We start from the raw sequence: 25,599 nt of genomic DNA on the forward strand, positions 1-25,599 counted from the left end.
AATACAGAGAATAGGCTAACTAGTCCTTACCAGAGGAGCTGGCTAGGGACTACTGACGAATAAATTACGAGTGCTCATCAGTGGAGCTGATGAGCCTCAGAACCAATAAGGCTAGGCCTCTCCAGAGGTGCTGGTGGGCACTAGCTGCGAGAGCACTGATAAGTACGGCCAGACCTTCCAGAGGAGATGGCTATGTACTATCAGATACAGAAGCCGTAATAGAGTACAGTAACTAATAGTTTTGCGAGACCTCACCAGAGGGGCTGGTGAGGTCCTATCAGTACGTACAAGAGTACAAGCCCCAGCAAGCTGGAGATGCAGATACTGTGGAGATAGAATCTCCCGAGGAGCGGGTGATTCAGACTGTACTGCAACCTAGTGATCACCTGAGGAGCAGGTGATCAAGACTGTACTGCAGCCTAGAGGACACCTGAGGAGCAGGTGTTACAAACAATACTGCAACTAATGATCACCTGAGGAGCAGGTGATTAAGACTGTACTGCAGCCTAGAGGACACCTGAGGAGCAGGTGTTACAAACAATACTGCAACTAATGATCACCTGAGGAGCAGGTGATTAAGACTGTACTGCAGCCTAGAGGACACCTGAGGAGCAGGTGTTACAAACAATACTGCAACTAATGATCACCTGAGGAGCAGGCGATTAAGACTGTACTGCAGCCTAGAGGACATCTGAGGAGCAGGTGTTACGAACAATACTGCAACTAATGATCACCTGAGGAGCAGGCGATTAAGACTGCACTGCAGCCTAGTGGACACCTGAGGAGCAGGTGTTTCTATACTAAGAATCCCTCACCAGAGGCTAGGCCCTCTGGTGAGGACAGAGTGGTCAGACAGGCAAAGTTCGGCAACAGAGAGGACAGTATCAGTACAGAATCGTGAGGCAGGAGGGATAACGGGTAATCAGGCAGAGGTTCAGCAACAAGTCAGATAGGCAGAAGTACAAAATCAGTGAGCAGATGCAAGGTCAGAGTCTAGCCGGAATCATACACAGAATAATCAATAACAAAGTAGCAATATCCTAGTCTAGGTATGAAGTCCTTGGTTTCAACACCTGGGATCTAGTCTAAGGTCTGAGCGCTAACACGAATGTATTCACGACAGCAGACAACCCCTGAATGAAGCCCGGAGGCTTAAGAAGCAGAGGGGACCTCACAGGCACGCCCCCTGCAGTCAGCCAATCCGGGGCACCGTGAGGCTCCTCTGACGTCAGCCGACCAGCAGGTCAGCTGACGAGCCTCCTCCGAGCATAAAGGTCCTGTCTGTGGGCGCGCCCACGCGAGACAGCGACCCTGAGGGCACAAGACAGTCCTGTCCTCGGCGTCCTAGACGCCAGAGGGACGGGCAGGGGCACGGAGGCAGCTGCAACGGCGGTGCAGTCCGCCGCAGCTGCACTCGTTACACTATGGTTATTTTAATACGCTGAAATGCTTTATCATACCAACAGGAGATAAGAACGTCCTCAGGTACATCTAGAGTGAGTTCTTCTGGGTTTTATTCAGACAGGAATCATGGTCAGCCAGACCAGGGCATGATTTGGATAAAGTGCTAATGAAGTGACAAATAAAATCAGTAAAACAGTCTAGTGAGAACACAGTACTATATTTTCCTGTCCTCTGTTAATTCTGCACTCTTGTTTCTATGACCGAAGATAATCTATACAGTTTTCTTTATACCACTATAGTTTTAACTACTGATCCTCATGACAGGTGATTCCAAATTCCATATCCAGTTATTCAGGTTTGTAACAGAGGCACCTTAAGATACTGTGTTCTACCTAATGCTGAGAATACACGGTTCATTTTTAAGCTGATAAGATGGTTCGATAGATAATTTCTGACATGTCCGATCTCACTTTCGATTCCATGGCCGCTCGTTTTCTGATAGAGGTGAATGGAAAAAGATAAGAAAAACGAGCGGAAGATAAGTGAATCGAGAGCTGAATCGAGTGGCAAAAACGATCGAGAGCAGAAACGCACGGCAGAAACGAACCGTGAATTCCCAGCATTGCTCTTCAGGTGTACTACATCTACCAGCATGCTGTCTTCTTTTTAATCCAAGTTTATCAATACTGGAAAAGCTACTGAAGACACTAATATGCTTTGAAAAAGGAATGGTCCCAGCAGACCGCAGCATGTTTGGAGTGCAGACACTGATGTCGGTGCTGAGGTATATTTAGAAATACAGTGAACTTTAAAACTTGACATGATTAGTGACTTTACATAAATCTGATTTAATTCAGTTATCCCAGGTGTGGGGCTTGGAAAGGACTCTACAGACAGCCACACAGATGAGGTCTGCTCTGAAATATCAAACATCACGTTCTAGTGAAAATGCATGTTATCTCCTGGGCCAGGGTGGCTGGAGAATTGTACTCTTTGTACATAAGGAAAGAGAGTAGAGAGCCAACTACAACTCCCACCGATCACACGAGCAGGGCTCTCGAGCAGCAGATCTGGAAAAAGTATTCAGTATCAAGCAGATAAGGGAGTTCAGATTCAAAGCAGGTGTTTCATGCATAACGCCTGATTTTTTACGTCTCAGCAAAGACATTCAAACAATTTAGGAGGATGATGTGTTTAGAAAAAAAATAACTAACATGTGCTTTTAATAATTAAACACCCAGGAAAGGTTAGAAGGTTATATGTTAAATGTGGGGTAAAACGCAAGAGCTCTAAGAAATGGATGCACTGTTTCTATCTGTTATGTTATCTGTAAGTTAGTATGTGGATATACCAATCTGAGTTAAAAAAAACAAACTGTAGTTTAATGTGTAAAAAAAATAAATCATCCTGAATGCGAATAACAATTCAAGTTCACCAAGATTTTAATTTAGAAGTAAATGTATCACAAAGCTAGGCAATACTGAGCATGGTGAAAAATTCATTAACCTAAGATTAACTTTCATCCATCTTCGTACCTTTTACCCTTATCTACCCTCATCTGACTTTAGGCTCCACCCCATAAATTTCCAAGCATCACTATTGGTCCTTTTACAATACATGAGGCTTTTATATGCTCAATGCACATTTTAATTGCTGTCAAAATGTATTTATTGAGAGTAAAGATTACAGATACACTGAGCCTTATATTCCCATGCATATTTCACTGAAGGCTTATTGTGATTTTGGTTTGCTTTGTCAGAAACTCAGTTATCACCCAGGTCTGTGAAACAAAATGTGGTCCTGCCTAAAGCCTTGTACACACGCTAGATGAAACTTGGCAATAACGACCCCATCTGCTTAGAATCTAGCGTGAGTACATCAGCCCCTGACGCCTCAGCCAGCGATCAACCCTGTGGATCGACTTGGTGGAGCGCTGGCCAAGAGCATTGTTCCTGTAAATCGCCTCACCCTCTGTGTGACGCTCTATCATGCCCCTCCACATAGCAACAGAACTCATCACCAGTCTGGACACTAACAACGCACCTGTACAGCGTCAGCCCTGCATTGTTGCATTGAGTCCTGATCCCTTGTGAGCAAATTGCCTTGTACTTGTGTATGAAGTTTTAGATGTTAAATAGATCCAGATACATGCTTTATACATAATATAAACATAAAAAGACCTCTTTCTGCGAGGTTATGCATGACTTCCTCACACATAACCTCTTCCCACACACAGCATCAAGACTTCTCTGGGCATGTTCAAGGCTCAGACCACACCTTTTCACACGCACATACCCATCTTTATCTCTCTGTCTTAACCATCATCCTCTTAGCCATAGCTCTACTTCCTCAACTTGCTTTATATGATATTCGCCCACATTTTAAACTGTCTTGATTATGCAGAATCCTTTTCTCCATCTATGTCATCATTTGTACTTCTCATGTATGGAGGTTTGTCACCTGCACCCCCAGCAATGTACAATGCTAAAGAATATGTTGGCTATTTGTGGATCAGCATTACCTGCAGCTTTCAGAAATAGATTACCAACTAACGTTTCATTTAGACATTGAACAGGAGCCATTCTCATTGGAGGTGGTTGTGTCATGTTTCCTTTGAAACTGCAGCGGTTTCTATTCACTTTCTTTATTATTTAAATAACTCAACATCCTCCTGTGAGACGTCCCTTTGCAAACTCTGCCCATTAAAAGGCAATGGGATTTCTGAAGTGAGACAAGCTCATGATGGGTGTAGTTTCTGTAAATAGCTGTGAATTACAATCATATTTGTGGGGCCCTAAGGAACCCTAGTGACGTGACTGGAGCTCATCTTTAAAGGCATTATCTATAGGTTACAATCTCAAGTACCCCTAGACATACTTCTGTTTGGCTCAGGGGGTATAAATTGTAAATATAAAAAATGTAATAAGGAATTACTAATAGCAGCAGGTAAAACACCATATTTCATTAAGCAATACTTACTATAATAATGTTGAGAAACCCTGATCTACAGCAACATTTTGCTATCTTGACAAAAAGCACATTTCCGAGTTTCCTATAGCTAGTTCGCACACTCTCCAAACGGAAGCACCTAACATTCCCAAATCACCTTACCCAGTAATCGTGTAATCAGAAAAAAAAGGAAGTCACAGCAAGGCAATCTGTCAGTATTTATCTTTATATTTAAGATTAAAAAATGCATGCATTTTCCATGGGCTTGCTGATTTTACAACAGTCAGCCCCTTCAGGGACCTTTTTAAATCTGATATGCCTGTAGATCTTTTATCACATATCATACGTTCTCCCCAAGGGCAATCAACTGTGCTGCTGCCTTATCTTAGTAAAAAGTAATGCTGATTGGGCAAAAATTTCCAGCCCTCTTCATTGACACGTATTTTTAATCCTGGTTTTCCAAAGCTGAAGCATTATTTTTTATAGCATGAAGAATTGGTATGTAACATGCACATTATCACACGTTATCCAGAAATGTACTGTAGAAAATGTGTTAAGGTAGCCATACACCTAGTGATGTATGGGCAGATTTGACCAAGAGACAAATCTCTCTCTTATCCAATCTGATAAGAGAGAGATCTGTCAGCTGCCCATACACCACAGGTCGATTCCTGATCAATTTCATGCTGAAATCGATCCAAAATCGGCCCTGTGCGCTGCCTCACTGCTGTGCTCCCCCCAATGCCCACCAGGCCAAAGTGATACATTACCTGTCCATGGCCTCTGCCTGCCTCCCGCTGGCCTCCAGGCGCATTCTCTTCTTCGCATACATGCATGCACCATGTGGTCTCCTAGTAAGGGTGCGCATGTGTGACATCACACGTGCGCCATTACCAGGAAACCACGTAGGGTGCGCGTGTATGCGGAAGAGGAGAATGTTTCCGGAGCAGTGGGGGAGCAGAGGAGGCCACGGACAGGTAATGTATACACTTTGGCACGGTGGGCACAGCGGCGAGGCAGAGGATGGTTGCGTCGATCGTTGGGAAATTGCAGACCATTCCCGCCACTAACCTGACCAACAAACTTTGGCCCAACTTCTTGCAGCATGCGCTATCGACAAAGCGACCAATTTCAGGACTGAAATTGGTCACTTTGTCAGTCGGGCAAGCACTTGGCAGCACCGACTTTCATCCAATTCGATTATAATAATCAAATTTGATGGTCGATTGGCCACCAAGTCGTCTGATGTATGGCCACCTTTAGGATAACATGGTCTGTTACCGCATAGAGATGTGGACATGCCCATACAGATGTACGGGCAGGAAATTCAATTATATACAAGGATGAAGACGCACTCCCAGATCACTGGGGAGTGTAACGGTCAGCCTGTCAGAGCACCGACAGACACACTTACAGTTATTCCAAAGGTGACCAGCACTTCAAAACATATATGGACATGGACGGATCTATGCCAACAAGATAGCATCCATGCTGCATCTTTGAATACTTGCCATGATGTACCTGGCCTTGGAAAACAACTTTATCTTTGTGTAGTGATTGACTCACTGTGGACTTTTGGCTAAGTTGGTACTATTGGCTGTCATTGTCAACTTGGCCAGCATTTCTGAATAAAATGTACAAATTTCAGGCGAACATGATTTGAAGTGCTGGTCGTCTAAATTACTGGGCGGCAAATACACATGCCTCAACCAGTTCAATGCAACATGTATAGCATGAACCAGGGGTCTAGTCGTGGGAAAAGAGGTGAATGGACTCACCCAAAAAACTCCTGCGCGCGGCGCGCCAAAAAATGGGCTTGGTCAAGCATAACATGGGCGTGGTCATGGGTGGAGCCAAATATACATGACCTTAGCAGTGGTGTAAAAGGTCTGCCAGGGAAGTTTGAGCTCTGCCATAGTGTATCCCCCAAAAATAGATGTAATCTGACAGCATTTCACCAAAAAGACACGTAATCTGGCAGAAGTTCCTCCAAAATACAGATAATATGGCAGTGGTCCTCACAAAATAGACAATCTGGCAGCAGCAGTTCCCCCAACATACACACAATCTGGAAGCAGTTCCCCAAAATACGCAAAACCTGGCAGCGGATCACCCAAAATACAAGTAACACCCAAAATACATGTAATCTGGCAGCAGTGGTCCCCCAAACATACACAACCTGGCAGCAGTTCCCCAAAATATGCGTAATCTGGCAGCAGCCATTTGCTTAACATACACATAATCTGGCAGCTGTTTCCCAAAATACACTTAATCTGTTAACAGCGGTTCCCCAAAAATACAGATAATCTGACAGCAGTTCCCCCAAAATAGGTACCGCCAGCATAGGTAGCCAGGTCTCCCCAGTATAAGTAGCCATGAGTATAGTTGTCCCCAGAATAGGTAGCCAGGTGTATAATGTCCCCAGAATAGGTAGCAAGGTGTACAGATGTCCCCAGAATAGGTAGCCAGGTATATAGATGTCCCCAGAAAAGGTGGCCAGGTGTATAGATGTTCTCAGTATATGTAGCTAGGTGTATAGGTGTCCCAAGCATATGTAGCTAGGTGTATTGGTGTCCCCAGTATATGTAGCCAGGTCTATAGGTGTCCAGTATAGCCAGGTCTATAGGTACCCCAGAATAGGTAGCCAGATGTCCCCACTAGGAGGGGAGGCAGCGCAGAGAAGAGGGATCGGTGGTGGGCAAAGCGGTGGGGAAGGGGGGACGTCCTCCCCTTCCCTCACCTTGGGGCTCCCACCTTCCTCACTCTCCCCCTCCAGAACTAAAATTTGCTGGTGGCTGGCAGCGGGAGGGACTTACCTCTTCCTTGTTCCAAGCACCGAGGAAGTAGTCATGTCCAGTTCATGAGTGATTGCACAATTAAAGGTAAAGAGGCGCCGTGGTTGAAATAAAGGCATCTAAAAACAGCTTAAAATCGAGGAAATAATATGAGGTGGCTTACCTCAATAACGAAATCCTTGTATATGACAAAATATTTTTATTTAGCACAGGCAACACATTTCACGGGTCCAAGCCCGCTTCATCAGGCCAGTAAAAGTGCCAAAAGTGCCAAATGATGGCACTTTTATTGGCCTGATGAAGCGGGCTTGGACCCGCGAAACGCGTTGCCTGTGCTAAATAAAAATCTTTTGTCATATACAAGGATTTCGTTATTGAGGTAAGCCACCTCATATTATTTCCTCGATTTTAAGCTGTTTTTAGATGCTTTTATTTCAACTAGGGCGCCTCTTTACCTTTAATTGTGCATAACTATACCCCCAAACAATCTGTGTTTGAGGGGTGGTGACAGACCACCTGTGGGTGCCCCACAGTGGACACCTGTCCCTACTTTTTCAAGGAGAGCGACCACATCCAGGTCCCGGCTGGGACTACCCCGAGTGGAGTCGGGTTTATGGTCTCCACCTGCTTCCTACGGTTGGTTGCCCTTGCAACCTCCTTTTGTGAGTAGTAATTTATTGAAATTCCTTTTTTCAATTGCATACTAATATACTACACTATTGGGCTCCCGTATTTGTCTCCTATATTTTTTTCCCTGCAAGGTGCTGAGACACCCCCACTACACTTCATGAGTGATTGGTTCATTTGAACCGGTTCATCACACTGTTGAGTTGAGTGAACCGGCTCATCACACTGAACCCAATCAATTCAGTGGATGAGACAGGAACTGCAGCTGTACACTGTGTGCAGCTGCAGTTCCTGTCTCATCCACTGAACTGATTCGGTTCAGTGTGATGAGTTGGATCACTCAACTCACAGGAAAGAACCGGCTCAAATGAACTAGACTTCACTACTTACCCGGCACTTGGAATGAGACGGAGGTAAGTCCCGCCCACTGCCAGCCCCCGCAAATTTTAGTTGTGGGGGGAGAGTGAGGAAGGGGGAGCCCCAAGGTCAGGGAGGAGCGGAGACATCCCCCCTTCCCCGCTGTGCCCATGATCTCTCCTTCTTCTCTGCGCTCTCTCCCTCCACACATGCTAGGGTGGACATCATTCACCCTCTGAAAAAAGCAGATGGACGTCGTCCACCCGCGTTCAAGCCCGACTCAACCCCTGGCGTGAACTCACCCTAAGTGTACTGCCAAGGGACTGCAGAAGACATAGACGAGTCTTTGGAAAGTAGAAGTATTTAATTAAAGCGGACCTCCAACGTAAGTTAGCATTAGTGTCTCTAACTCTATAAATTATACTGCATTACAATACCCAGAAATTCCTTAACTCACCCCCTCCTCCATGCTACACCATATAAAGTGAAGGTCCCATCCCCATTAGGGCATAACACTGGAGGCTGGGTCACCTTCTCCACAGCCCAGTCTCCAGCTCTTTACCTAACTCTGAGCTCTGTGGCCGAAGTGTAATAACACAATATTCCTGTTTGAAGAGGAAATTCTGTGTGTTTACGCTGCAGCCACAGAGCTGAGGGTACACTACAGAGTGGAGGTTGGGCTGTGGAGGAGATAACCCAGCCTCCAGGAAAAATGCCTTAGCTTTATTCCGTAACAAGCACCTTATATGGCATAGTATGGAGGAGGGAAATTGCGGCTATCGTCATGCAATATACCTTAATACTCTAACTTGCACTGGAGGTCTACTTTAACATTTGTGTTTGGCAACCACTTAACATAGATAAATTCAATATAGACAGCTATCTCTGGGAGTCCCTCACAACATCAAGCAGATTCCGTACCTCTCACATAATTCTCACTGCAAGAACTTGCTTGAAGCAACAAAGAGGAAAACAATTTTCTTGTACAACTGTGACCATTTCTCATAGTTACATAATTAGTTGGGTTAAAAAAAAAAGACATTTGCCAATCGAGTTCAACCAGAAAGTATGGTACTAGCATAACACTAACACTAGCCTACACCTTACATATCCCAGTTGATCTAGAGGAAGGTGAAAAACTCTTACAGGGCTTGGACCAATTAGGCCTAAAAGGGAGAAAAAACTTCCTTCCCAGTTACAAATTGCAATCAGATAAAATCCCTGGATCAACACTGTTGGGAATTACCTAGTAATTATAGCCATGGATCTCCTTCAATGCAAAGAAAGCATCCAAGCCCCCTTTACATGCATATATAGAATTTGCCATAACTACTTCCCATAGTAATATTTCCACATTTTAACCCCACTTACTTAAAAAAAACCCTTCCTGAATAGGTGGCAGAAACTTTTTCGCTCCATACCCAAGTCATGTCAAGTTGCCCTCTGCACAAACCTAGTGACAAAAGGCTCATCTGCCAAGCTTTTATATTGCCTTCTGATGTATTTATACATGTTAATTAGATCTACTATATGGCTTCTTTTTTCGAGACTATATAAGCCCAGTTTATGTAACCTTTCCTGGTAAATGGGGACCTTCCATCCCTCTGATCAACTTTGTGGCTTGTCTCCTTGTGGCCTTACTAGAGAGCTAAACAGAGCAAATATTATGCTAGCATCCCACATTTTTATTTCCCTTTTAATACATCCCAAATGGTACCGTATTTGCTTACAATTATTTAACTTGTCAACCAGTACTCCTAAATCCCAAGTTTGATGCACCCATCTATAGCCCATTTATTTTATTCAATATTACTCTGTCAAAGTTCTCAAAACTTCTGCATGTCTTTGGCTATTCTACCTATGCAAAACAAAAAAATGAAGCTGGTCACAAAAACTGGTGTCATACTCAAATTGAAATCTATTCTTTTCAAACTGAATGGATAAACATTTGTGTTTATTAAGAGCAGAGTTTCGCAAGAAAAATCTCCAAACTCACAAATCGGCCACAGACCCGGGGAAGCAGAAGATACATTAGCAAATGAAAACCATCAGTTGACGAAAAATTTCCTGGCAACTGTGTTTGTTAACTAGCTGCTGGCTATTTGATTGGCAGCTGGTGGTGTTCAAGATCTGCAAAGTAGATACATTTTCTACTCATTCCTAATTATGAGTGAATTCGAAAGTCACAGGAAAGTTACAGGCAACATGCTACTTGCTTCTAGTCAGAGCATTAAGCCCCATCTACACGATACGATTCTTTATACGATTCAATTTACGATCCGATTAAATCCGACATGTCCGATCGGGATTCGATTCGATTCAATTCGATTTGCTATTGTTTGCAATGGCAAATCGAACTGAATTGAATCGAATTCTGATCAGACATGTCGGATTTAATCGGATCGTAAATAGAATCGTAATTGAATCGTATAAAGAATCGTATCGTGTAGATGGGGCTTTAGACTTAGCTGCGGACAGTGGTTATCAAAGCAATACAACTCAACTAACACACTTTTTAAAGGAAAAATGAGGAAAAGATCCAAGTTCCTTGTTTTATTAAAAAAATAACTACACATCTACGCTATGAGTATGTCATGAACTTGACTGTGGCATGTCCTGTTGGTTGCAGCTGAGCAGTTACCAGAAGCTCAGAGCTGTGGCTGTTATGAGCAATCCTTCTCCCTGTTTCTTGTCTGTCTACTCCTGCTGTCATCTGAGCTGGATCCTCCACAGTGCATCCCACACTTCTTTGTGATATTACCCAGTAATGCCTGTCTTTGCCTAGTGGGTTCTGGTATTATCTCTGTCTTCCTTCCTTCAGTCTCTATACTTTGCGCAATAAGGCTTGGGTGTATCTGTGTGCTGGGTAAACGCATCAAGTCTCTCGAAGGTGACTGCAGTGGAGATTGGGGCCCAGAGACTGAAGCAACTGCCTCACTTCTGCCCCATCTTCCTTGGCTCTGGTTTTAGCAAATTATCCAGTAATTCTCCACTACAGAACCATGGGAAAATTTTCAAACAGGTATGACAACTCCAATTCATTAAACCTTTTGGCTGTAAAGTACCATTTCAGCACCCAGCAAACCCAAAAGTATTCAGCATTAGAGATGAAGGATCAAGGAGATGCTAATGTTCAAAGTTGATGCAAAATTTTCCTGCAATTTGTGTGGAGCTTGGAACTGTGATTGGCCTGCAAGTAACCTGCAAGTGCGTGTGATTGGCCCAATCCAAGAGTTCCTAATTTTCCAAGTTGCACATTTTGTGTTTTTGTGATCTGTGTGCATCTTGGATTTGGGCCAATCACACACACTTGCAGGTTACTTGCAGGCCAATCACACGCACTTTCAGGTTACTTGCAGGCCAATCACATGCAATTGCAGGCTACTTGCAGGCCAATCACACGCACTTGCAGGTTACTTGCAGGCCAATCCCACGCACTTGCAGGTTACTTGCAGGCCAATCACATGCAATTGCAGGCTACTTGCAGGCCAATCACACACACTTGCAGGTTACTTGTCGGCTAATCACACACACTTGCAGGTTACTTGCAGGCCAATCACATGCACTTGCAGGTTACTTGCAGGCCAATCACACGCACTCCAGGATGCATACAAATCCCAACAAAATTTGCAACAACTTGGAAAATTAGAAACTCATGGATGGTTTCCATTTAATGTTTTAACAAAAAGTTAAGGTAGATTTACATTTTAAGAGGGGTTTTTTTAGGACTTTCTAACTTTGCTAGGTGCTGCAAATATATTTCCTGAGTAACATGTAAAATGATCTCAAGAAAAAGATTTGTGTAGAAATGTTAATGAAATGAATGCCCAAGTGAAACAAATCATGAGACAAGTATATTGAAAAGTTCCATGCATTTATACACTGCTCTGGTATTTTGGATTTGAATATACTTTAAAAAAATGAATGTTTTGGAGTTCAGAGGCGCATCTGAGGGGTCAAGCTAACAAATCAAAAGATTACATGTCATTAACATAAATGATATAAAACATTACTACATTAACTACTATTAATCATTTAGTTCTTACAGCCTCATGAAACATACTGTATTCAATCTCCAAAAGAATCTGCTATAGCCATTAATTAATACTGATGATGTAAAGTTTCCAGTATCTATAATCATACTCTGATCACTAAGATATAGTGCATAGATGACCTCTCCCTTGCACATGAGATCTGCGAAACCTACTATTTTATTTGCAAAGCACTGATAAAATAGCAGCCCGACAAGCCAAAGCACTAGTTAATCATTGCCCAGGCTGAGGTGTATATGATATAATTAATTCGCATTACATAGATTGGACTGCCCTAACACTTTTCTCACTGCCAAAACATTTACCAGAGGCCGTAGGGACCCCAGATGTCTGGCTTCCAATTAAGAACTCATCTTTAGGAAGCCCTTAAAACATGAAGCCTGCACACACAGCATGGAGATAATCCCCTGTTAAAGGACAAGTGAGATGGAGGTAATGCTGTGCAGTTAACAAAGTGAATCATTCTACACTGTATCACTGTGTACAATGGGAGGACAGGGAGCCAATGAAAGTCCCAGTGTTTTTACCCATGCGCTGCCCTTTCCAACTCTCTCCTGTTTACTCTGGCAGAGAATGGATTAATGTAATTAACTCCACACTCTTTCCGCTGCCAAAGGTGTGATCAAAACACAACACAGCATTGCTTCATCACAATCTGCACTTTTATACGCACTCTGCAGATTTTTCCACTGCGAAATGATAAATTGATGTCTGAAATGTGAGTGGAGGTTTTATATCAGCTCAGGTTCTCCTCCTGTGTCTAGAGAGGGTACTTGGATCGCCTGTGGGTATGCACCTGCTCACAAATAGACTCTTGCAAGAACTTTACAAGCCCTGCATTGCTGACTTCTTCAGGAGACCTGAGATTTGTTCAACATGCCTCCTAGCCTTGTTCCTACTGAGTATTACCGGCTGCACAAATACCGACCAAAAGAGGCTACAGCAACAGGCTTGTCGCACATATTAACCTCTTCGCCTCTCCGGAAAACTTCAGCCTGATCTTAATAGATTTCAGATTAAAAAAGTGTCCTTGAGATTCAATAACAAATGAAGGTTCAGGCTGGAGGTAAGAATGCAAACGGACTGACATTTTTCCAAATAGGCTGTCAAGATGCTTTGTCTTCATGTTATCATAAGAAACACATGCTGGCAAGCATTCCACTTATTCTGTGAATGTGGACATTGTAAGGGAAATAAACTGGACTGTGACACTTAACCACATGCAATACTCGCTGCTCACATCCTTACCAACTACATCCTATCAATAGGCAAAGTGGGTACTATTTTGGGTCAGAGAAACCCTAGGTAGTCAGTTGTTTGATTTGACATTTTGTTTTATTGATTGAGTGTGTGCAGAAGAGTGAAGCACGATGAGTGATTGCCAGGCACATAGCTTTTTCATTAGATTTGTGCGGAAATCTGATTGATTGAGAGTTGTGCACAGTGGTAAAGCAATGTTCCTCTGTTTTCCTTTTTAACGCTGCATATTGTTTGCCGAACTTTACCATAGTGTCATCAACGCATCATTGCATTTTCGTCCTAAACCAAGCTAGAGTTAATTTTCTTATACTAAATGGCAGTGTAGATCCTGCCCTAAGTACAGGTATATTTATATTATATATGTACAATAAGGTATGTAGACATGACCAGCTTGTCATTTGGGCATTGCAGCCAAAATAAAAACCTGTGCTGACTGAGCTGAGAGCACAAATACAAGTTCAGCTGAGCATGCATGTTTATTACTATGGAGGAAGGAGGAGGCATCCCCAGCACCAGAGAAAATCCAGCCTTGTCAATAGCTTTTTCCCCCAGCAGAAGTGAATCAGAGCCCCAGGGGACGCCTGTACAGATAGACAGACTGGCCAGCCTGACTGTAAACATCCAAGCTTACTGACTGTCTCTGGTGTCTGTTCACAGATGCACTTGGCTACAGGTGTATTGAGTTAACATGAAACTATTCCATATACACACACATATTTCTCATATATCAAACAGGTGTTGCCCTATTTGGACTTATTTAAGGGCTGGTTCTCACGGGAGATTGCAGGTTGTTTTCTGTTGACTGTGGGTTAAGCGCTCCTGGGTTAAGCGCTGCCCATTCAAGTGAATGGCAGAGCTTGTCTCTTACTTTTTCCGATGTTTGCGCGAACGTCGCGTATTGATCCTGATTTTTCCTGTAATTTCAGCCGATCCTGGAAGCAAAATGCAGCTAGCGGGGTCGCTTACCGCCGCGTCTCCGTGTCACCCTGTGGGATTGAAAACCGATGATCACGGCAGAAAGCCGCTGAAAGCCATCAAATGCTCATCTGTACACTTGCAGAAAAGCATTTGACCGAAACGCCGCAGGACGCCCGGCAGTCGCCCGTGTGAACCAGCCCTTACGTCTTGGCACAAAAAAGCCCAAGAGAGCACTCCGCCATACAAACAAACATAGAATGGGTAACATAGTCTGTGCCGCCAAATGCTGACACTTGACTGGCTGCCATAGATTAATTGTTATTCTTATTATGGCTTTATATAGCACCAGCATCTTCATGAGCTCCAGTGTGGCCATGTGTTTAATACGTTCTCTGTTAATGAGGGTCCTAGCTCAAAAAGAAAATGATGTTTGGCAGGTAACAGGGACCTATTCTGCAGCAGTAGTATAGCATTGCACCATGTTAGCAATCACTTTTGCAAGGTACACACTATGAGATTTTTTGGCAGATTTACTGTCAGATCGATTATTTCCAACATGTCTGATCTGATTTTCGATCGATTTCTGATCATTTTACGATCGATTTTCGACTGGTTTCTGTTCACTCCTATTAGAAATCGATCGGAAAATGATCGGACATGTTGAAAATAATCAATCTGACAGTAAATCTGCCAGAAAATCTCATAGTGTGTACCTAGCATTACAGCAGAAGGTTTTGAACAAGGATGATACATGTATTTACAAATTAAATAGTATATAAAACAACAGGGCTTTCTTTGAGGCAAGGAACACACTTGTCCTAGCTGTTTTTTCACACGATTTTGAGGTTTCTGTCCCTTTGAGCTTGCACTTTTCCATACTCGATTTTCTGTGTTTGTTTGCAATTTTCCATATTGCAATAAAATATTAGGAGCATGCGTATCGTACGGAAAAAAGCCAAAAGCTGTCGGATTTAAAATTGCGGGGGTAAAATGCGAATGCGGAATATGAAGGCAAGCAAACAATGTGCGATTCCTGAGTGGACCATTAACTATAATGGCTAGTGTGGCAGTGTGGGTTTTGCTGTGCGTGGCAAAACATGCCAAAATGTAACTAGTGTGTTCCTTGCCTGAGGGGTATTCAGATTTGGTTTAGGAATTTTATTTGGAAGAAGTTTGAGAGATAATGTTATGTCACTTTATAAAATAGTTACAAACACCACAATTTATAATGAAATTGCAAGTGCAGTTGTAGCTAACAGCATGAGACAAACTTTCATATAGGTCACATAAGTACACAGTCTGCTCCATCCAATGCTGTGCACTGTAACTTGGTCAGTTACCACAATATATAGGTTACATCACTCCTAATACTGTATGTAATCTTTACCTGAAAAACTCTGACTAATAGCAATGGTACAATAGTTACAGTTGTAAGATCTGACATGACACAACTAAGATAAAACATACCCAGTGATGATATAATCTTGATTGTACAATTTTACTAAACTTTTGTAATAAGTAAAAAGTGTAAAGCGACAGAATATTCTTTAAATTGATACTTAATGTAGACCCTCATATAACATAAAAGTGGTAAGATCATACAACCAAGATTGTATTGTTAGTGAGGGGAGAGAGAGAGAGAGAGAGAGAGAGAGAGATGTAATTTACATAGAAGTTAAAAAAAATTATATATCCATACACTTCTAACCACTATTATGAAACATTAATTTGATAATGACTTGATAACTGAAGGTACATATATCTCAGGTATATGCAATAAATGACAGAATTTATGGATGCTCAGAATTTGCTTATAGTCTGATAAAGAACAGATCCCAAAAGCAAGTTAGGTATAGATTTTGCAGCATGTATAGAAGAGGTGCACAGATGACATTCTTACTGCTACTCACCATTCAGAGCTCTGAAACTTCTCACCGTGTTGCCATCCTTCAGGGGCAGCTGGTGCCTGGCAGTGTCTCTTCCCCTTCCTCCACCACCAGCACCACTGTATTTATCGTAGAGTCTGAGCATATGCTCGGAGACGGTGTCCCCTATGGGCAGCACAGCTTCTTCATGCTTGTCAGGATCAGCTGCTCCTAGCACAGTCCCAGAGCTAGCGCTCCTCATGCCAGCCAGACCTTCCTTTGCGAGTTCCCCAAAGCACAGGCAGCTGCTGCAAGCCAACCACAGCAGGAGCCAGGCAGGGCACTCTGCAGCCATCTCCACAGCTGCAGCAATGACAGACCGGGCACCACAAAAGTCAACCAAGTCCAGAATTTAGATAGTAACCGTTTCTTGTTCAGTGCATATACAATAATTTATTCATACAAAATCCACAAAATATCTCCCCAAATGCCTACTTTACAGAATGAAAGTGAGTGTGACAGGCTGCTAATGAAGTGTACGATATCTGTGCAGATGTTCTTTGCACTCAGCGTTCCTTTGGTATATTGGAGTGATGGTGATCAGTCCCTGCTGCCTCTTGTGTAAATCTTGTCTGTGCTTTCCTACGCCTCTTGCCAGGACTTTTGACTGCTGTGAGAGGCGCTGCTTGGCCGTGGTTTTGTGTGTAAGTTCAGGGCTGAACTATTCAGCCTCCTATTCAGAAGACAGCCAATAGCAGGTCTCTGCTCTGACAAACCTGCAAAGCTTACAGCAAGAGCAATCCATAGTGCTACTGCAGATAGCTCCTAGCGCAGCTGCTGCTGTGTGTGTGTTCTTGTCGCTTTTGCTCCATTGCTTTCATCCTGGCTGCCACCACACCTCTAAGCTCCACCTTGGCAGAGAAACTACCACCCAAACCTCTATCCTAATTGATTATTCCTTCCTGCTGAACAATGCACATCTGTCATTTATGTACCAGCACAGCTCCTTTTACTCACTACTGACATTTTCTACATGCATTCTTTCATCCACTGACAGAAGTTGAAGTAAAAACAGCTCAGTGTAACTCACTATGTTTGAAAGCTGAACTCCAGGAAAAAGGACACCTGAGCCCATATGCGATTCACTTTTCCTCCTGAGTTTTCTCCTAGGAGATACATTTTCATCTTCTGTTTAAAATTACTTTTCATCATTTTACAATTGAAAAAGTGCCAATGAGTAGTTGAAAAAAGGACTATAAAAATTCTTTTGAGCATTTTCTTGCTTGTGGTTTTAAAGGCATTTTATTGACAAGTTTCAAAATATAACATAGGAGAAAACTAAGGAGAAATAGTGAGTTGCATATGGATACGGGCGGATGTGGGCAATATACTGTGCCAGCACGGTGGCGTAGTGGTTAGTACTCTCGCATTGCAGCGCTAGGTCCCCGGTTCAAATCCCAACCAGGTCAACATTGGCAAGGAGTTTGTATGTTCTCCCCATGTCTGTGTGGGTTTCCTCTGGGCACTCCGGTTTCCTCCTACATCCCAAAAAGATACAGATAAGTTAATTGACTTCTCCCTAAATTGCCCCTAGATTATGAAACATGCCCTACACGACACTTGCATAGACATATGCATTGTGAGCCCCTCTGAGGGACAGTTAGTGACAAAATAATATACTCTGTACAGCGCTGCATAAAATGTTGGCACTACATAAATACTTCAATAAACAAATAAAATATACCGCCCATGGCAAACACTGAAATTGCACCCCCAGTCAGAGCCCCATTCCCCTCTAAAAACAGAGATGGTACACTAGGCTTAAAGGGACACTGTAGAGGGGTCGGGGGAAAATTAGTTGAACTTACCCGGGGCTGATAATAGTCCCCCGCAGACATCCTGTGCCCGTGCAGCCACTCACTGATGCTCCGGCCCCGCCTCCGGTTCAGTTCTGGAATTTCAGACTTTAAAGTCTGAAAACCACTGCCCCTGCGTTGCCGTGTCCTCGATCCCGCTGATGTCACCAGGAGCATACTGCGCAGGCCCAGCATGGTCTGTGTCTGCGCAGTACGCTCCTGGTGACATCAGCGGGATTGAGGACATGGCAACGCAGGCGCAGTGGTTTTCAGACTTTAAAGTCTGAAATTCCAGAAGTGAACCGGAAGCAGGGTCGGAGCATCGGTGAGTGGCTGCGCGGGCACAGGATGTCTGCGGGGGACCATTAGAAGCCCCGGGTAAGTTCAACTCATTTTCCCCCGACCCCCTACAGTGTCCCTTTAATGTATATTTACTCGGGGCTTACTCCAGCCCCACGAGCAGCGCTGAGTCTCTTACTGTCCTCCTTGGCCCTTCCATTCTGGCGCTACGACTGCCGGTAATCCGGCCAGTCCCTGCCAGTAGAGGTCTTTTGTGCATGCGCAATCGGCCGCGAGTGCGCCCCCGCCGTGCTCCTGTCCTATGCAGCGTTCCTCCGGCACAGAACGCTCCTGGGGACACGTAGCCGAGTCGTGCATGCGTGCACCCATTGGGATTACCGGGAGTATGGCGAGGGACTCAGCGCTGCTCATAGGGCTAGAAGAAGCCACGGATAGGTATAAATTAAGCCTCGTGAACCATCTCTGGTTTACTTTAAGGTTGCCTGTGCTTTCTGGCTCTGGGTATTGCCTCTCTGTACTCTTGACAATTGTGCGGTCCATAGATACCAGAGTTTAATATGCCCCCGGATACATAAATTGAGAAGCCATGGTCCCCTAGATATTAGAATTAAGTAGCCATGAGACCCAAAATTAAACAAATAAATTAATAGTCACATGCTTCCAGATAGTAGAATAAAGTAGCCCCATGATTCCAGATAAAAGAATCAGATATTCCTATGCCTCCAAGTGCACCCTATATACATAAATTAAGTAACCATGTTGCCCAGATAACAGAATTAATCTGATCTGAGGTCTGACAGGTTGGTACAGGGGCAGGTATGATGATGCAGCACAAGGACCGGCATGACAGTGCAGCACAGGGGCAGGCATGGCACCCATCGTGCTGTAGAGCCCATGGCATGAGCCATGCCTGCACCCCTCTAGATGTGCCACTGCATATGGGCCCTGAAGTGAGAGGGATGCCATATGTATTTCCTTTTAGAGCAAACCTGAAGTGTGAAAACACTCTTCAGGTTTGATACTTACCAAAGAAGAGGGATACTATAGAGCAGAGCCGGGACAAGGTCCTCCAGCACCCAAGGCTGAGATAGCAAAGTGCGCCCCTCCATCCCTCCCACCACAGCCATCACACACTGATTGCTATTAGACTAAGAAGCGCCACAGGGCCCACAACCTCCCCAACACCTGAATATCTAGTTATATGGCTTGCAGTCACTGCCATGTATCCCCTTTTCTTATTTCTTTCTGATTCAAACACAATTAGGAATGACAGCTGAATGAATTTTGCGCCCCCTCCTACACTGCGCCCTGAGGCTGGAGCCTCTCCAGCCTATGCCTCGGCCCGGCCCTGCTATAGAGCCTTTCCACTACTCTGTGCTGCTCATCGTTTCCCGAGTACTTACAAAGATAAGTGCAGCTGGATTGCACATGCTCAGGTCCAGGCTTGCGCACACGCGTTACTTATGCACACGCGTTACTTATGCACTCGTCTTCAGATGTTATCAAAGACTTGAGTACTTCCGAAGGCTGCCTGAAATGTACTGAAGCGCTATTTGACCTAACAGGTTGAAGAAGTTTACTTAAGCACAGCGCAGGAACGACGGCCAGGACAGGGGAACGGGAATGCTCTATAGTATCCAGAGCCGTACCTCTTTTTAGGTAAGTATCAAATCTGAAGAGTTCAGGGTCACTTTAAACAGTGCAAATTACCTGGCTGCCCTGTTGATCCTTTGCCTGTAAATTATATAAATTCGGATCATTTAATGCTACACAGTGCTGTCCCATTCAGTACAGTTAATGCTAGGTACACACGATGCAATTTTCTGACAGCTTTACAGTCAGATTGATTATTTCCAATCTGATTTCCGATTTTTCAAACGATTTTTAAAAGAAATGAACGGAAAATAAATTGAAAAATCGATTGGAAATCAGATTGTTCATGTTGGAAATAATCGATTTGACAGGAAATCTGTCAGAAAATTGCATCGTGTGTACCTACCATAAATGAGGTGAGTTTTACAATATAGAGCAAGACAGATGCCATGTGTTATTTGTAAAAAGCATGGCCACATCAGGGTCAGATTTAGCACTAGGCATTGTAGGCTTGAGCCTACAGGCACCATGTGCACAAAGGCAGCAGTGCACATCAGTCACTCTGTCACCCGAGACAGTGCTGCACAACTGCAGCCACCTCTGACGAGCATCCACTCAGTTTATTTCTTTGCTGCAGGCGTATGTTGGTCCAGGGGGAGGGGGACTTTTCCCCAAAGCCACTGCCTCCTCAATCAGTGATGATGGCCAAGTCGGTGCAGTAATGTATTTAAATTCTCAGTGCCGCAACCACTTGGATTTAAGGCCACATCCCCAGTTCACCCACACCAGTCAGAACATTCCTGCCCGCCATTGTGCTGGCCAGAGTGCATGGCATTAGCTGAACTTCCTCCTACTCACTGACAACCGGAAGCCTAGGCTGCTCGCTAGTGGCTAGCTGCGAAATTCCATCTCCCTCCTGAATCAGCATTTTTTTCTAAAACTTACGATATCTTCTCACAGTCCAGGTCCCAGCTCTGCAGCAGCAGCCCAAACCCAGGTCTGTGGCCATTGAATAATGAAATGCGATTTGGATGTGGCCACAGAGCTGCTGGATGGACTGTAAGAAGAAAAATGTCATGGTGCTTTTTCCGACATGATGGCAGGGCTTTTGGATATATTTAGGGTTTTACATTGAGCGGGTGAGTAAATGATATTTTGGTTTGTGAATTATTACAAAACCAATCATTCACAAACCGAAAATGTAATTTACTCACTTACTAGCTGAACAACTGTAAGGCTGGTTTTACATCTATTTTATGCATTATGGATGGTTGGGACGCATCCCACCACAATGCAAAAAATGACAAACATATGTCCCTGAGGCAGAGTGTGCCAACAGGGTCATATGGATAGCGCTGCGCCACACTCAGTGATGCAGTCCCTAGGCAGGAAGATCATCACTGAGATTCCCGTCTGCGGCAGGGGGCGGAGACACACCAAATCACTGAACACTACTTATAATTACCTGCCTGTGAAACTATCACACATTTTGTGCTATTAGTACATGTGTTATCAGTATAAGAAAAGAGGTGTGGCTTTGGGGTAGGGCCTGTGCTGACGCATGGCGTTTAGGGCGCCAGAACTTCTGTATCTATAGGCTCCTGAGCTGTAATTCCGGCCACTTGTGTTGCAGAGCATTGGGAGAGTTTGCCTGGTCCTTAGCAAAATGTCCTAAGACATAGGTAAAAGAGCCCTTACTGCTTCCGTGTGGTGACAGAACCTATTGATTTTTTAGTGAAAGGCATGACACAGAGATGTTATGATCATGCCTTAATATTTAATGTTACATTTTCATATTAAAACTAGACCTAAAATTGAAAAACACACAGCAGGACTGCTGGTGACTGGTTCAGTATTGCTAACTGGCCTGTGATGCAATATTCTATAGACAGTAGCAGGGGCACTAATAGGATCTCATCTGAGACAATCTGGGGCATCCCCAACCCCCCAAAGCAACAAGCGCTGGCTTCAGCCATGCATGCACACTCCCAGCCCTCCCCTGCTAGGCACCCCACGTTGTATGAACACCAGCAGACTCCAGAGACAGACAGCGAGCGACAGTGCAGCTAGCCAGGAGGTGGGCATACCTGATCAGCAGTCCCACGCCGCTTGGCTGTATCAGTGCAGAGCTTCCATCTCCTTCCTTCCTTCTCTGCATGGTGCATGCTGCCCAAACTAGAGGCTTGACTCAAATTGATGATGTGGCCACTCAGAATATCCATATGCAGCTGCATCATCAAGTCGAGACAAACCTCTAGCGGGGGCAGACAATCAGGGCACCATGGCAGAACCTTCTTGTCCTTCGCCACTAGACAGTAGGATGTAAAGTCCTGACTTTGTCAGACACTTGTCACTATCTTCTAAGTAGAACCACATCGCTGCTACCTACTTTCAGCATGACTAGCTTTACAGTAACACTAGGTAGTGAGCATGCGCATGTGCCATATGACATTAGTCTATAGGAGCTAGAACTTGCCAGATTTAGACAAGCTTGAAGGCAGCAATGAAATAAGAGTAAAGAGTGCCAAACTACACAGAACTTTCTCCACTATGTGTTTTTTATAAAAATGTTGTTGGCCTTTAAAACCAAACATTAATTTCCTGCAAGCCTGCAAAATAATGCAATGCAATGGGGGTGGGGGGTGCTTGAAAAATTCTGGTGCCCACTGCCCAACAATAGTGGTCACAATGCTTGCCAAAGGGATAAGAATTTGAAGCCCTACCATGCAATGCATCCTTCACTGCTGAGAGATCAATTTGTAAACAGATAAACAAAGCAAAAAGGAACTTCATGCTCCCAGGTCCCTGTCTGCTGGTCAGTATGGTCAGTATTGGTCAGTATGCTTGAAGGATGAGAGCTAGTATTATTGTATTATTCATGTGATAAACCCCCCTCCACCCCCCCCCCCCCCCCCCCCCACCACCACCACCACCACCACCACCACCACCACCACTACAAACACACCCAAAAGCTTAGGTCAGATTAGGAGTGGTTATTATTTAGTTAGTATTTATGTAGAGCTGATATCTTCCGCAGCACTGTATATGATCTTGTCATTAACTGTCCCTCAGAGTAATAGCCATAGCAGCTGCTATGGGGCCCCAGAGCCTAGTTCGCCCAGATGGTACTTAATATATTCCCCATTTTGTGTTTCTCCACCCTCTGACTTTGTCTCAGTGCCTATGAACGATATGCAGTGTTGATTGCATGATAATGTAAATTGTCCAATTAACTCATATCCATAGGGGAGGGTCAGGTGGTATTGCTTAAGAGTACCTTCATCTGAGGGCCCCATGAAAGTTTTGCTATGGGGCCCCATGATCTCCAGTTACACCACTGAAGGGTCTCACAATCTTTAGGGGAATTTAATTTAGGGGAAGCCAGTTAAATTATCTGTATGTTTTTTGAATGTGAGAGGAAAACAGAGTGCCCAGAGGAAACCCAGGCAGACACGGGGAGCGCATACAAACTCCATGCAGATAGAGCCCTGGCTGGTATTCGAACCAAAACCCAGTGCTGCAAGGTAAGAGTGCTATCCACTACCCCACCATTCTCAGTATTATCACACCAACTCCTATGTGAGGTAAATCTCATGCTAACAGTAGTAAACACTGTGCATCTAAATTAAAGCAAATCTGAAGCGAAAATGAACTTATGAGATAATAAATTGTATGTGCAGTACAAATAATTCATAGAACATTAGTAGTAAAGAAAAGAATCTCATATTTTTATTTTGAGTTTTATAGCTTTATGTATAACATAGCATTATACTGTCACAGTGGCAGAATCCACACTCTGAATTTTAAGCTGTAAAACGGAGCAGAGCTAATGACCCTTTGAATGTTCTTGCAGTAAAACCTTATTTCTAGCTTTCTCTCACTGTTTCTCGGCTGTTTAAGCTTTTAAAAAAACAGCACTGAGTTGGACCAAGTTGGTCAAATAGGTCAGAGAAGCTCTTTTGTATAAATAACAACTCAAGTGTTTCAACTCTTCCTGTACCAGAAAACAATAGGAGACTCTTTACTTTGCTATTAATGTTCTATTTATAAACCATACTACACATACAATGTATTATTTTCACTTCAGATTTGCTTTAAGTAATCTGATTTATGCTAAAATTACTATAGCCTTTCTGGTCATCAGTAAAAAATACCCAATGTATCTTTAGCTACAGTGTTATTCAGACAGTGAGGCCAGAGACACACTGGGCCATATGCAATTAGCTTTTTCACCTGAGTTTTCTCCTAGGAGACAATTTTTCATCTTCTATTTAAAGTAACTTTCCAGTACTTTTCAAGCAAAAAAGGACCAGAAAGTAAATGAAAAAGTACTATAACAATTATTTTGAGTTTTTGTTGCTTTCTGGTGGCTTAAAAGGCATTTTATTGACAAGTTTAACCACTTAAGCCTAACTGGACGAAAATTTTCGTCCAGTTAGGCTGCGCGCACTCTCGCGGGTCGCGCACGCTCCCGCAGGCCCCCCTGTGCGCGCCCCCGCTGCTGGCCGCTAGCCCACCGATCAGTGCTAGCCCACCGATCAGTGAAAGGGATTATAAATCCCTTTCGCTGATCGGACCCCCCCCCCCCCCCCCCCGTAGAAAAGCCGACAGCATCTCTTCAGACGCTGCGGCTTTTCTGAGCTCTGGTCTCCTTTCTTCTGCCTGGGAGCGAGATCGATCGCTCCCAGGACTTTTTGATTGTGGCCATCTTGTGGCCAAATAGCTAACTACACCAAAAACACTTAACACTGAATAAAATACATTTACAAACATTTACAATTCCCTGTTTACCTCCCACACCAAAAAATACCCACATACAAGTTTAAATTAAAAAAAAAAAAATTACAATAAAAAAAACAAAAAAAAACATAAATAGTTACCTAAGGGTCTGAACTTTTTAAATATGCATGTCAAAGGAGTATATCAATATGATTTAATAAATTATGGGCTTCTAAATAGTGATGGACGCAAATTGAAAAAATGCACCTTTATTTCCAAATAAAATATTGTCGCCATACATTGTGATAGGGACATAATTTTAACGGTGTAATACCCAGGGCATATGGGCAAATACAATACGTGAGTTTTAATTATGGAGGCATGTATTATTTTAAAACTATAATGGCTGAAAACTGAGAAATAATGAATTTTTTTCCGTTTTTTTCTTATTCTTTCTGTTAAAATGCATTTACAGTAAAGTGGCTCTTAGCAAAATGTACCACCCACAGAAAGCCTAATTGGTGGCGGAAAAAACAAGATATAGATCAATTTATTGTGATGAGTAGTGATAAAGTTATTGGCAAATGAATGGGAGGTGAAAGTTGCTCGGATGTAAAAAAATTTCAACCCTGTGGGCTTAAGTGGTTAAAAATACCACTTAGGAGAAAACTCAGGAGAAAAGGTTAATTGCATATGGGCCACTGTGAGCGCTTTCTAAGCACTTTTTCTGACCATCAGTGTTGTCTGAGAATTTTGTTGTTGTTTTTTTAAACTCTCCCATTGCATTAAAATTGCGGTAAAATCACCACGATTGTGATTTTTTGAAAAATCGCGATCTTGATGACCACAATTTTAATGCAAAGTCAATGGGAGTGTTTTTTTTTTTTGTTTTTTTTTTAAACGA

At 43.5% G+C, this 25,599-nt stretch overlaps 1 protein-coding gene across 1 annotated transcript in view; it reads right to left on the reverse strand.

Moving 5' to 3' along the window:
* Positions 1–17,073, reverse strand: part of BMP3 (bone morphogenetic protein 3) — a 94,377-nt gene extending 77,304 nt beyond the window's left edge. Inside the window, exon 1 of the mRNA XM_068271138.1 lies at positions 16,273–17,073. Coding sequence (XP_068127239.1) covers positions 16,273–16,582 — 310 coding nt within the window. The 5' untranslated portion in view covers positions 16,583–17,073. The remainder of the gene's footprint in view (positions 1–16,272) is intronic.
* Positions 17,074–25,599: the final 8,526 nt, after the last annotated feature.

This window comes from Hyperolius riggenbachi, chromosome 1 (genome assembly GCF_040937935.1).
Source record: "Hyperolius riggenbachi isolate aHypRig1 chromosome 1, aHypRig1.pri, whole genome shotgun sequence".
In the NCBI taxonomy this organism is placed as follows: Eukaryota; Metazoa; Chordata; class Amphibia; order Anura; family Hyperoliidae; genus Hyperolius; species Hyperolius riggenbachi.